This window comes from Propithecus coquereli, unplaced genomic scaffold (assembly GCF_000956105.1).
Source record: "Propithecus coquereli isolate 6110/MARCELLA unplaced genomic scaffold, Pcoq_1.0 Scaffold57, whole genome shotgun sequence".
NCBI lineage: Eukaryota > Metazoa > Chordata > Mammalia > Primates > Indriidae > Propithecus > Propithecus coquereli.
In genome coordinates, this window is record NW_012151618.1 from 711780 (window position 1) to 726411 (window position 14632).

Sequence of the window (14632 nt, forward strand, 5' to 3'; positions counted from 1 at the left end):
GTCTTACTCTGTCATCCAGGCTGGAGTGCAGGGTGTCAGCCTACCTCACAGCAACCTCAAACTTCTGGGCTCAAGTGATCCTCCTGCCTGAGCCTCCCTGGTAGCTGGGACTACAGGCGTGCACCACCACGCCTGGCTAATTTTTTCTGTTTTTGGTAGAGACAGGATCTGGCTCTTGGTCAGGCTGGTATTGAACTCCTGGCCTCAAGTAATCCTCCCAACTCAGCCTCCCAGAGTGCTAGGATTACAGGCGTGAGCCACTGAGCCCTGCCCTGTTACTTGCTTTTATTTCAAATTTTCGAAATGCTTTCTTATTCCTCTTTTTAAAAACATAATAGCCAGTATTTATTTTATGGATGTAATATCCCTTTCTTTCTCTCTCTCCTCCCCCCGCAACCCCACCCCGCCTTTTCTTTTTCTTAAGGGAGGTGTGGAGAATAATACATAATTAGAATTTTTACATTTATTTCTGTTCCTCTATGATATTGTTCTGTTTGGTCAACCTGACTTTTCTCTTTTGTAATGTCGATTTTCCTAATATGTCTCGCAACCATTGGTTGACTGTTCATATTTTTGAATGGAGAATGAGCTTGGTTTGTATAAACTAGAATAATTTCTTCTGCAGTTGGTGTAGATCTGTTTCACCAATGGACCTCTCCCTTAAAAAAGGAGGCCCCTTTATTTTTCTTCACTTGTCATCATCTGATAAACTATGTATTTTATTTATTAATTTACTGACTCTGCCCTCCTGCTCAAATATTAAGCTCCCTGAGGACAGGGATTTTTGTTTTTTCTGCTGCTGGAGCACAGTAGAAGCCTGACAAATAGTCTTTTTTGAATGAATAAATGAGTGCTTTTTTCAGCAGGCCGGTGAATTGACCCATGGCCTTCTCTGTCTGTGTGTAAGGAGCTGGCAGGCAGCCTGGAGTCCCCTGAAGTTACTACAGTTAGGAAGGCTTCGCTTGGGGCAGGGTACATTTCAGTATGCAGTAGTCCTCCCTTACCCATGGGGGATGCGTTCCAAGACCCCCAGAAGATGTCTGAAACTGTGGATAGTACTGAACCCTAAACATACTATGTTTTTTTCTTACACCTACTTACCTGTATGATAAAGTTTAATTTATAAATTAGTCAACAGTAAGAGATTACCAATACCTAATAAGAAAATAGAACAATTATAACAATATACTATAATAAAAGTTACGTGAAGATGGTTTCTCTTTCTCTCAAAATATCTTATTGTACTGTACACACCCTTCTTTTTTTTTTTATTTCAGCATATAATGGGGGTACAGATGTTTAGGTTACGTATGTTGCCCTTGCCCCCCCACCCCAAATCTGAGTTTCAAATATGTCCATCCTTCAGGTGGTGCACATTGCACTCTTTGTGTATGCAAATACCCGTCCCCTCCTCCCTCCTCCCCCTCCCTTCTCTCCCCTCCCCCCTGCCCAACATCCAATAGATGTTATTCTTATATGTGCACTTAAATGTTGATCAGCTAATACCAATTTGATGGTGAGTACATGTGGTGCTTGTCTTTCCATTCTTGGGATACCTCGCCTAGTAGAATGTGTTCCAGCGCTTTCCAGGAGAATACAAGAGGTGCTATATCACCATTGTTTCTTAAAGCTGAATAGTATTCCATGGTATACATATACCACATTTTATTAATCCACTCATGTATTGATGGACACTTGGGTTGCTTCCACATCTTTGCAATTGTGAATTGGTACACACCCTTCTTGTGATGATGTGAGATGATAAAATGCCCACATGATGCGATGGAGTGAGCTGAATGACGTGGACATCGTGATGGGCTACTTTTGACCTTCTGAATATACGGCAGAAGGAGGATCATCTGCTTCAGGTGATTCTGGATCATTGAGCCATGACGATGTTGGTGGTTGGATGTCAGGAGCAGATGATGCTGGTGACTTAACAGGCAAAGAATGAATGTGGCGTGGACACGCTGGACAAAGGGATGATTCACATCCCAGGCGGAGGGTACAGGAGGGTGTGAGATTTCATTATGCTACTCAGAATGGAGTGTCATTTAAAACTTATGAATTGTTTATTTTTGGAATGGAATTTTCCATTTCATATTTTCCAACTGCAGGTGACTGCAGGTAACTGAAATTTCGAATCAGGGGACTACTGTACTTCATTCCTGGCAGAACTGCCTTCCCCTCATTCTCCCACACTGTACGTGGTGCACGGTCTAGAGGTGTCCCGGTTTCCTCACGGCTTCTCTCTCGGGCCACAGCACCCTCACTGGACTCTTCCTAGGAGACTTTTCATAGATACTCATGCTGGCAGCTTCTCTTTTTCCGGGAAGGTGCTGGGAGGGGTGGTGTGCCCTCCACCTACTCTAGCTGTTTCATCTCTTCAATGAAATGCCCCAAACAGGACCTACCTCTGGCATCTCCAGCAACTTCTTTGTGCTAATTTTTCCACCAGTCTTTCTATTTTCTATATTTCAGCAATTCCTCAAGATAATGGCATTTTGTTTTCTTTTCTTGCACTGTGAGAGTTCTAGGCTCTTAAAAAGTATATATTTTCTTCATGGTGATGGGAAACTCTGGGGGAGAAGAGAAGCAGGCAGGTGTAACGTGTGCAGTCCACTGTCTCAAACTGGAGTCTCCAGTGGGTTTGCCACTCTCAGTGGTGATTTTGTTACAAAAGTTATTTTAAGGAATTCTGATTTATAGAGGCTCTGAAATAATATAACTACATCAGTAGTGCCCAAGTGCTAGTCAGTGGTAAAGTTTTTTTTTTATCCATTCATATATGATAAAAGGGAAAAAATAAGGTAATTCTGACATGATGTCCTTTCTACTTTTTTCCTAATGTTAAAATGTCTTTTCTCAAAAAAATCAACAATAACAGATGGTAGTGGGTTTTTTTTTAATATTCTTAACAAAAAACAGTTGGTAATCATATGTCAGTATCTTTTTTAACAAAATCTTTTGCAAGTATGTGAAATTTTTAAATGTGGATTACTGGACTAAACTACTTTTACTGCAGTTTTAAATTATCATCTTTGTTACTTAGAGGTGAAAGTATGATTTGACTAAGGTTTCCTTTAAGTGCTGTAAAAAATATCCGTATTTAATTTGGAGGTGAGGAGTTTAGTAAATTAATCTTTAGAAACCCTAATGGTTATTTCTTTTTGTATAATAAGGCTTTTGCAGCTATGCTGAAAGTAAATAAGACCTTGAAAAGTCTAAACATAGAATCCAATTTTATCACCGGAACTGGGATCCTGGCCCTGGTAGAGGCACTGAAAGAAAATGACACCTTGACAGAGATCAAGATCGACAACCAGGTAAGGAAGGGCAGGCAGAGCTAGCTCACAGGGTACACAGTGAGGGGGCAGTGCCACCAGGAGTGAGTTAAAAGACAGAGTTCTGCGTGTGACTTGGTTTGGTGTTCTGGCTTTCCTGTAAGTTGTAACAGTTTCCGTCACATGGGGAGTGTGCATGTTACTAACTAAACGATGCACACTGGGCAGCCTGAGAAATAAAGAGCCAGTGATCCCCTCAGCCCTAGGCTAGGCAGGCATCAGAGGTGTTAACACCTGCTTTGTTCAGCCATCATCATTGCCTTTTAGCTTGACTCTCAGCCCAGTCCCGATCTAGCCTTGCTTTTGGCACTCACTGGGACAATGGCTAGAAGGAGAATGCAAGGTGGCCACAGCCAGAGACTCAGATTTCTTGTCCTTAGCTGGAGGCTGCCAGAGCCAAAAGAGCAGGCACAGGCTCCTGTAGTCTGGTGCTGGCCACAGAGAGCTTGTTTAAAGGAATCCGAGTTCCAGAAGATGGTCTGGGCCAGAGTAGCAGGCCACACCCATAGTATGATCAAGATCTCAATTCTGCCACAGCATTTCTCAGATTCCCACCTACAGCCAAAGCGAGCTGCATTTCCCTATAGCTGCCACTTCCTGTACCTTGGAGACCTCTTTTTCCCAGCATCAGCCTGCAGTGCCTTCGGAGTTGTTCTGCTGGCTTCAGCTGGCTCCTGCCCACAACTCTCAGCTATCAGCCATGATGCTGTGTGGGCTCCTTTGCCTACAGGAAAGTGTCTATGATGGGGTTCCAGTGAATCTGAGGGGTCAGACACTGTATCTGGAAAAGAAAAGGCTCTGGCAGGGACCAGGAAGAAGAGAGAGCAAAGAGACTTGTGATGTGAGCATTACCCTTTGGGAGGTGGGAGGGACAGTGGGGAAAGGGGAAGGGTGCTCAGAACACCCTTCAGATGTCTGGGGGCCACGTCTGAGAAATTCCCTGCTCCAGAGGTTCCAAGATCTGATAAAGCCCCAGAGTGCCACCCAGGACTATTGCCTGAATCCAGAGACCCCCACCAGTTTCATGGAGGCCCTGCTCTCCATCGTTGCTAACCAGGACAAGCAGGCTGTTTCAGTGCAGGTGCTCTGGCCTTGACCTCCTGAGACTTGTTGCCAGAGGAGCAGGGAAACCCCCCAAGGAGACAGCAGCTTCTTCATCTCACCCTGCCAGAAGGGATGCACCACCAAAGCAGCTTTCCCAAATGCAGAGGTGTGGAGGGCACACCCCAGGGGATGGTCCACACGTGGCCCCACACGCTCAGGGGAAGCTCTACGCTGTGTGTCCTGGTGTATGTCCAGCTGCTAGTAAATTAAGAAAGTGGCCTCAGGGAGTAGAGGGGTAGGGAAACAAGCTAGAGAGAAATAGGGAGAGAGTGAAAAGAAGTGATAGCTCAGGGATATTTGTTGAATAGACTAGTATCAGAAAGAAGTTAAGAGGACTCTTAGTAAATATTTCCAATGGATCTAAGACAGAAGTGGATACCTTGTTCTGAAGTATATTCAACTTTTTATATTGGTTTAGGCCATTGTGAAATCCCATATCTGAAATAATGTCACAGATATTCTGTTTCTAGTTCCTTAGAAGATACCACCTAGCTAAGGTTACTGCATAAAATACAGTTAAATTGGACTTTCAGATAAAATGTAATTTTTAGTATGTGTCATGAAATATTTGGGAATCCTTATACTATACTACAAAATTATTCGTTATTTATCTGAAAGTCAAACTTAAGTGAGTGTTCTGTATTTTTATTTGCTAAATCTAGCAACCCTACACCTAGTGAACGAGCTGGAATCCCAAAAATTTAGAATAGAGCAGCTTTTTATAATGCATATGAAGAAGACCCTGAAATACAAAGAACTTGCTCTCCTACATCCCCTCTAAATCAACCTCATCATACCTCTCCTCAGCCACTTGGGAATACAGATTTGTGTAATTTTTCAACTTTAGTCCTCCATTATGCTTCTGAAATGGCTTCTCTCACTTGTGTGTGACAAGAAGGATTAAGATTTTCTACAGGAACTGGAAAAAATTATTTGCTTCCCTCGAAGAATGAGGAAATTCAGAGTCCAAACTTGTCTTACATCCAAATTTTGTTCATTGACTCAGAGACTGTTTAGAAGTAACCTCAATTTTCTCATCTGTCTAGTCAAGGGTTTGGAATGAGATCATCTCTAAGACAGTTTCCTCAGGCAGGCCCGGGAGCTGAGACCAATTCGGGAGCATTGCAGCAGGCAGGTGCACCCAAGTGAAGGCGGGGAGAATGCACATGGGGCGGGCTGCTGTGGATGGGTTCCAGGTCAATATGTTATGATTTAATCAGGTGCTCCCACTGAGAAGAACAATCAGCGATGCATATTAAAGAAACAGATGGGTAACTGCTAAATAAATTTGAGTCGATAAAAGAGGTCACTTAGAAAAAAACAGAAGATGATTTGAAGACACATATGCTTAAATGTTTATCCTTTTTTTTTGTATTCAGTGACTTAAAATATAAAAAGAAGATATATGCAAATCGTAAGAAATTTTGATGCTATTTGTTGTCCTTGGTTTCTGTAATACAAAAGTCCTCAAATAAAAAAAAGAAAAGACCCAGTAAGTGGAAATATGAGAGATCATTAAAAAAAAAGACCTAGGCTGAGAAAGAAACATGCCCTATGTTACAATACTTCCTCCCCTTCTTTTATATGACCTCCCAATTTAATTGTCTTCAGCTTCTAAATCCTTTATATAACTATTAGCATACTCCTATTCCCCCCCAAAAAATAAAAGCTGCTATTCTATTATTCGTATTTCCTATTTTTCTATACCAGATTATATGAATTATAATTATGCAATTAATATTGTAAAAGGGAAAGTGGTGTTTTCTATTTTACTACTTTGCCAAAATGTCATCAAAGATTCAGTACAAAATAGAGAAAACCCCTAAAGAAATTACAGTTGACATCTGTATAAATAGAACATCCAAATCAAGGTGGAATAAGTATGGATTTGCCTTTTGTTGCAAAACAAAGTAACACTAAGGGTGTTGACAAAAATTTAAACTATTGAGAAAATAGCAAGCTACTTGGAGAGAAGGGACTCAGACACTTGGGAATATAGGTGTTGGGGTAACTTTTGACCATTGCATTAACATTCATTGCAGGTTACCCAAGTCCAGTACTCAAATGTACCACTTTGGCCCACTCTAGGGGCACAAGCCATAGCTGTGGCAGCCCCAACTCTAGCTCAGGTCTCCTTCCTTGATACAGTCCCACTGTTCTAAAGTTTGTGTCCTTTGCTAAAGTTGCTCATGAAACTTTGAGGTCAGCACCTCTTTCTTTTAGCTGCCACTCCCTCCCATAGACCCACATTGCTTAGAGCACTAATCTCCACAATGTGAATGCCCATTATTGTTACTGTCTAACTGGAAATATCACATTGTGTTAAGTTCTTGGGGAGAAACTTGTTTAACAGGTTGCTGGATGACAAGAAAGAGAGGGGCAAAGAGTTAAGCCTTAAAACTTACCTGGGACACAAAGGTTGCTATATAAACTTTTCTCCTTCATCCATTCCATACTTAAGTTTTCCAAATTTAAAAGGTATATATTTTTAATATATTACACAATAATCAAAATTGCATGATACTGGCACCAAAATAGACTGGCAGAACAAGAGTAGATTCCAGAAACAAACCTGAGTATACCCGAGAATTTTGCAATGATGTGTCAGTGTTTCAAATCAGGAAAGAGTGAAATAAAAGTTAGTAGGACAATTTGCTAGCATTTTGGAACAAAATTAAATTGGGTATCTATCCTCATTCTGATGCAAAAATGCATTCCAGATGAAATAAAGATTTAAATATTAAAATATATGAAATCGTAAAACAAATGAAAGAAATCAGGAGGAGAGGCTTCCTAAACATGACATACAATGTAGGAGATTAATAAATTTGACTACATGAAAATGGAAAAAAATCCTTACAGTAATCAAAAAGAAAGTCAAAAGACAAATTAAGCAAAATATTTTCAGAACATTTGACAAAGGTCTAATTTCCTAATATATAAGAAACTTCAAATCAATCAAAAAAAAAAAAAACCCAGGAACTGTAAGCTGGTAGAAAAATGGGCAAATGGCATGGATTGGTAGTTTAAAAAAAAAAAAAGAAATATAAATACATAAGAAAATTAATTTTTCTTATTCATAATTTGAGAAGTGTAAATTAAAGCAATTATATAAATACAAGTGAAACATAAATTTTCACCCAAGGGATTGACACTCATACACAGTTAGCAGGTGTAAAAATGTCATAACCTTTGAGGGTAAGTCAGTAATATATCAAAACTTGAAGCATGCTTACCCTTTGACCCTGCTATAGTTTGCCCTACAGGCACACTTGCAGAAATGCCCCAGGATGTACTGTGTGTGCAAGGGAAGTTCACTGCAACATTGTTTGGAATAGTGGAAATGAAAAGCGATGTAACAGTAAGTCACTAGGGCCTGGCTAAATAAATTATGATCCTTCACAATGGAATGCCATGCAGCTCTTTGTAAGGATGAGGTAAATGTATATTTACCAACATGAAAAGATATCCTAATGTCAAATAAAAAATAGAAACGTGTTTCAAAACACTAGTAAAATCCATTTATATGAAAAAAGCATAGATGTACCTGTGACCGTGTAGATGTATAAATGCATGGAAAATGCTTAGAAGGCTCCACACTACGTGCCAAACTGGCTTTCTGTAAGAGGAATGGGAATGTTGGAGGAAGGTGACTTTTATATTTTATATACTTTTTTACTTGCTTTTTCTAAACAAGCCTGTACTTGTTATTGTTTTAAAAAGTAATGACTATATTGTGACAAAATATACTATGTTCCTTAAATTTAATTTTAAATTCCTATACTTACATGCCCCCATTTAAAAAAACAACAACAAATTCCACCTTTTATTTTTTTGTTACTCTATGTCTCCATTTAAACAAACCAACACAAACAAGATGGGGATTTTTCTGTAGCCCAATAACCCCCTTCAGTGTTTGATAATTCATCTGACCATGGGCAGGGTTCAAACCACAAGAAAGCCCGTTTGGGGTCTCCTAAGGAGATTTACTGCTGAGAGAATGGCCCATGGATTGATGATCTTTAATTATTTTTGGATATGGATCCTAGAATTAATAATTTAGTAATTGGGTTGGCTGCTATAAGAGAGTCTTACTAAAAATACCTTTTGTTTTTAACCACAGATATGGGTGAATCGGAAACACCAAATATCAGTTTTGCTTTACTTTTACCTCTGGAATTATCCTTTCCTTCATAAATGACTTGCTTAGCTTTTTCAGCGTAGAACACTAGCAGGTTCAGCTGACGGTTGGATTTTGCTTCTAGACAAGGAGCAGGACTCAAATGACTGTATGGGAGAAAACATCAGAAGTAACACTGACCCTTTTAATTTGAAACTTTTGCCTCTTGGCCTTTTTTTCCAAGAAGTAGTCATGTATCTTTCCCGTGCAAGTAACTGTTCCTCTTCCTCTTTGGTCGTCCTGTGTGTGTGTCTGCACCGGCAACCAGAGGCAGCAGTTGGGAACAGCTGTAGAGATGGAGATTGCCCAGATGCTGGAGGAGAATTCAAGGATCCTCAAGTTTGGATATCAGTTTACCAAGCAAGGGCCACGAACAAGGGTGGCAGCTGCCATCACAAAGAACAATGACCTGGGTAATGCAGCCATAATATACACTGTTAACAGTTAGAAGAGCATGATGAGCTTTCTCTTCTCCACTTGAGATACAATATCGCACAGATAACATTCCATTGGCCTTTGGTGTCACGTAGTCCTTCATGAAAGGCACATTATCATATGGTCATAGCAGTTCTCATGGTTCTCACAGTGTTTAAGTTTTATCATAACATTTTCTCAAAAAGAACTGTTTGTTCTTTTTTCTGGACAGCCTTTGATTTTTGCTTGATTGCTTTTGTATATTTGCTTTTCCTTTACTTACTTCTTACATATAATCACCCTCTGTTATCTGCACCAGAAAATGGACACAGGGACATGGAAATTCCCAGTTTACTTTGGTTTGACTTCTGACTGCTTTGGTACTTAGATGTAAATATGGGTATGTCTGATAGTTTGGTACTTTACATGTGAAATAGACTAACGGAGCTGCGTTATGAAGGATAAACTTAGAAGTAGATTTTTCAGTTAGCCCTCTTTAATTTTTCCTGTTGCCATGTTTTGCAGAGGACCCCTGGCATTTCTTCTGTTAGGATGAGGTGGGGCATGTCCTGGTCAATCATGGCACAGAAAGATGGAACAGATTGGGAAAGCTTGGTCTGGGGAAATCCCAGCCACCTGGAGCAGCATGGCAAAAGGACATTTAGGAGCCGACAGTCCATCTGGCAAGCAATCAGTTAGGCAAAAGGAGGTTTCAGCTCCAGTTTGAGGTTCAGGAACAGAATGCCAGACCTTGGACAGGGGAACTGAGCAGGGTGTTCCACCAAGTACAGTGCTGGCCATGAGGAGGATTCAGATAGTGGACAAGGAAGAAGCTAAGGGTTAGAACTAGAAGAAGCAAATAAAGGTTAATGTCCAATTCCCTGCCCAGCATGCTTAGTCAAGATGCTGAGGCCCAGCCAAGGTGCAGTGTGTGGCATCAAGAGGCTGGCTGGGCATATGCGTTGCTTACCTGTGGGGTGCACAGCGTGAGGCCAAGGGGCAGCCCAGGGTGAGGCCCTGCGGCAGGGTGGAAGCAGCAGTCAGAAGGCGCCTGGGAAAAGCACACTGGGTCCATGACTGAACAACATAGAGACCAAAGAAAAACAGACCAAACAGGAGGTCGGAAGGAAATGGAGAGGTGATCCTGAGCCCTAGAAGTGGCAGCTGTAGTGACAGCTTTTGTCTAATTTCTGCATCCTAGGCAGGAGCAGGTTGGGCTTTTTAAAGTGGAAAGTTAGGGCAAGACCACAGCCAGGGCACTGTTTTGCCAAGTCCAGGAAGGTTTAAATAGCTCTCTTCCTAGCGACCAGAAGAGCCTGCGTTTGGGAGGTGAAAGCGGGAAGAGGAAGATTGCACAATCTGGGAAACAGGCAGTCTGGGCAATGTCTTTGATGCTAAGTACCAGTTTAAGGGAAACTTATCTCTGAATTTGTTTGCTATCTGAATCACACCTTCCTTGAAAGTTGATACTTAGGAGTCTTTTATTTAGAAACTTTGAACTTCTATTCGCAGCTCCTCCTGGTTTTCAACCCATAATCAGAATTCATAGTTATGATTGTGTTAACCTGAGGAGTTAGTTAAAGCCAGTTGGGGATTGAGTTGCACAGAAGCTGCAAAGGTGATGTGCTATGGTTAAATGACCATGAAAATATTTAGGAGTGTGCTGTTTCTTGGGTCTGTTCTGGGCTTTCTACTCTATAGAAATGGGAAAGTTCTAACATGCGAGTACCTAACTACCAGACATATCTATATTGAATTGTAAACTCCACCAGACACTGGATTTTATCATTTCTGTTTATTGTCATGATTGAGTACTGGAATTTAAGCTAACTGTATCCTCAAGTGTGTGAGATTGCTATTTTGTGTGATTACTGTCATCTATGTAGAATTTAAGGAATATTCCTTCAATTTATCTTTTTAAACTTTCCCTTCTTTCTTACCTAGTTCGTAAGAAGAGAGTTGAAGGAGACCGAAGGTAAACTTCCACAAGAGGAAACGAAGTTTCACCACGTTGCGGCCATTTAAAAATGAGCAAACAAAAACTCCTCTCCTTCCCCATGGGGACCATATTATCAAAGGTTGTTCATTTCCGTTCACCACACAACTAATAATTTAATTGTTATTCTTTTTTAGCACTACTTATTTATCTTGGATTTTTTAATATATACAATTGTTTTATTTGCTCATGGGCACCTCTGGCAACTTGACATACAGACTGATGCGGATCTTAGAGAGTGACAACAATCGAAAATGATTTTAAACACTTTCATATTGGGTTTTCTTGCTTTCTTACATGAACATGTTTTTTAATTACTGAAAGGAATTTAGTATATAATAATATGTGTTTGTAACTGTGATTAAGATAGAGGCCTATCTCTGTTTACATGCATAGCTTTGAGTTAGGCTAAATACGTCAGAAGTGTTCTGCTGACCACACGAGAAGTTAATATTGCCAATCTTTCACTGGGTGAGAAAATGTGACCAACTTAGCACAAATTCTCCCTTAATTCCAGAAAAAAAATCACTAAATGCACACGCTCCGCTGATTGAAGATCAGTAATGTCATCTTCACAAAGCAAGACAACATTATGACACTTTAAAACAGCATTAGCAAATAAGTATAAAATACATATAATATTGATCCACTAATATAGCTTCAATCCAGACTCACAGATAGCAAAATAAATGAGCACATCAACCTTTACTGACTATTCAACATAGATTGAAGCTTTAACATGATTCCAATGGATAAGTATTCACAAAGCAGTTTTAAAATTCTTCAGACGTTGATAGGAAATTTTTAAATTTTTAGTAAGAGTACATTCCTAATAAAACAATAATAATTGCACCTTAATCAAGGTTGTTGATACAAATGATTGCATTAGTTTGGCAAATTTTAGAAGCATTTATTGCTTTATCTTTCATGTAACAAGATCACAGGATGAAATATGAACACTCAGTTTAATTACACAGATTTTCGTCTGCATGGCATGATCCATCCAGACATGTGCAAACATCAGGAAAAAATTTGAATTATCACTTATCCAGATGCTTTTCATCTCAAAGACAAAGCCTGTGAAAGTACAGCTGAGATGATTGCATTGTAGTATGCATTAATCTTTTAATGTAGCAGTGCAACAGTTCAATGCTAAACTAAAGAAGCAGGTGACTACAGCCTTTGCCTCAAGCTCACCAGTCTTTGATAACTGTCAATACCGAAGGCTGTAATTGGTGGCATTCTGACACTGCCTAAGGCATCTCTCCCTCTTCTCCTTCCTTCTCCCCTCCCTTCCTTACAACTCATTTTTTTTTTCTTCTTTTCTCTGTAATTCTTAGCCTTATACTGGAGACATCCCTTATGTTGGTGACACCTGGGGCTAAGGAGATTGCTGACCCAGACAGAAGGTGGGCCCAATCCAGAATTTGTTTAGTAACTAAGTGTTCCTGAGTTGCTTGGTAGCAATAAAACAAGTTAATGGGAAAATAATTAATATATTATTCCATTTAGCTTGTAAAGCATGTGGAATCTGTTTAGGATAGCCCTTATAAAATTATGCCCCATCACGATGGATAGTAAGGGATTCACTGTGCCCAGGATCATAAAGGAGCTACCACTTAAACACTTTGGGCAGATGTGGAGATGGAGCCCCAGTCTAATTAAATGATTGCTAGGCTCCCCAAAAATGTATACAGGACATTTACCTCTATTATAAGTACCCACATCTGTGTCTCTAAAGTCCTTTGAAACATCTCCTTTTCTTGGGAATATTTTTATAGTTTTGAGGATACAATAAGCAGAACCTTCTGACACTGCTAGAACTCTAAAAATCCTTAGTTAGTTTATTATTACATCTCCCTATCTATCTAAAGAGCATAGTAAATATAATTTGATAGTTTTCAGTCTGATTTTTCCTTTCCTCTCACCCATTTATGTGTGGTGTGTTGGAGCTGACTTGTACAGGCTTGCCAATTATTAGATTTTCAAGAATTTTTGCAAACTGGTTGCTCAACAAAGCCATTATTAAAAATCAAATGGAGCTGGGCATGTGCACAGGTCCTGTGCACCTGTAGTCCCAACTACTCAAGAGGCTGAGGCAGGAGGATCCCTTGAGCCTAAGAATTTAAGACAAGCCTGGGCAATATAGCAAGAAACTGTCTAAAAAAAAATTTTTTTTAAACGATACGCACTTACAATTAATCATATTAAGGACCAAAGTAATCAATGCTATACTCAAAAATACTACATTTTACTATCTTCGATGCTGTTGAGATTATTTACATCTATTGTGTCTGTATGGTGGAAACACACCTAATAGTGTGCTACTGCACATGTCTTCCTACCTCCATGTTCCTTAACTTCTTGTTAGTAGCTTGAAATTGGCCCTAGTGGGAGTATTTATGCTCCAGAAATTAGCAATATGTTAGAAATTGGGGCTTTTTTCCCCTCTAGATTGCTGGCTGATAAAGATTCATCAGCACCACTGGGTAAAATTATAAAATCCTTTTTTTGTATATGTATGTTTTGGTACCCATGTTGCCAAAGGAAAGAACGTTTCTCTTAGGTGTCTTCTCTCCTCTTTGGATTTGTTACAAACTCATTTAAGTGCCAACTCTCTGACCTGCCTCTCTGTGTAAGCCTTTTTCCTTTCTTTTCTCACTCACTCTCTTTCTTGCCTTCACCCCTAAGAAATCTTACAGTGTTCCCTGCAGATCCAAAGTTCTGTGGACTGAGGGGTAAAGCAGTTGTTGACAAACCCTGGCAGAAAGCAAGAAAAAAAAAATCAGAATTTGATCATGACTGTTTCTTCTGTATAAGCAGTGGTGGATAGTATTAAAGCAAGAAAATGGGACATTATCGAGAACACGGCACTGTTTTTAGCTTGTAAAACAGTCGAATCATGTGTGATAGAGTCTGTGAAATCAAATGCTTATTACTAATCAATTTTATTATTACCTGTGTTTTTAAGGTAGCTTGAAAGATGACATTTCTGTGACTATTCACATGTCAAAGATAACTGTTAGAAGATAAACATACATTTTGGGGAGCCTAGCCATCATTTAATTAGCTTAGGACTTCATCTCATGTCTGCCCAAAGTGTTTAACTGGTAGCTCCTTCATGATCATGGGCAGAGTGAATCCCTTACTATCCATTGTGATGGGGCATAATGTATATAAAATATTTTTATGTGTATGTGTTTGCCAGATATTATGTTGAGATATTTGGCAATATCTGAACAATTGGTTGAAGGGAGACAACCTCTCCTCAGGGTCATTTTCCTTCCCCTTTGAGAGTTTTGCATGTCCACACAAAGTGTATAGTCACTCACCTGGACCTGCGAACTCATATCATCGACACCTATCACAGCATATGTGGAAGATGACTTTTAGGAGATAAATTTTAGAAGTCTAGAAATCATATGATTAGTCCAGCACTGCATCTCCCCATCTGCCTAAAGTATGTAATGTCATCCTCATCAGCGTAATTAAATCCCGTACTTTCTTTCGTCTTTGGAGGGCATAATGTAAATAAGTGTGTGTGTGTGTGTGTGTGTGTGTGTGTGTGTGTGTGTGTCGTCAAATATCTAACTA

The 14632-nt window shown here is 39.8% G+C and overlaps 1 protein-coding gene across 2 annotated transcripts in view; it reads left to right on the forward strand.

Annotated features, from left to right (window-relative positions):
* TMOD2 (tropomodulin 2 (neuronal)) overlaps window positions 1–11310 on the forward strand; it is a 59934-nt gene extending 48624 nt beyond the window's left edge. For both annotated transcript variants that reach the window (XM_012658042.1, XM_012658043.1), the window contains 3 exons: window positions 3183–3326; window positions 8897–9041; window positions 10987–11310. In XM_012658042.1, coding sequence (XP_012513496.1) covers window positions 3183–3326; window positions 8897–9041; window positions 10987–11021 — 324 coding nt within the window. In that variant the 3' untranslated portion in view covers window positions 11022–11310. The remainder of the gene's footprint in view (window positions 1–3182; window positions 3327–8896; window positions 9042–10986) is intronic.
* The last annotated feature ends 3322 nt before the right edge of the window (window positions 11311–14632 follow it).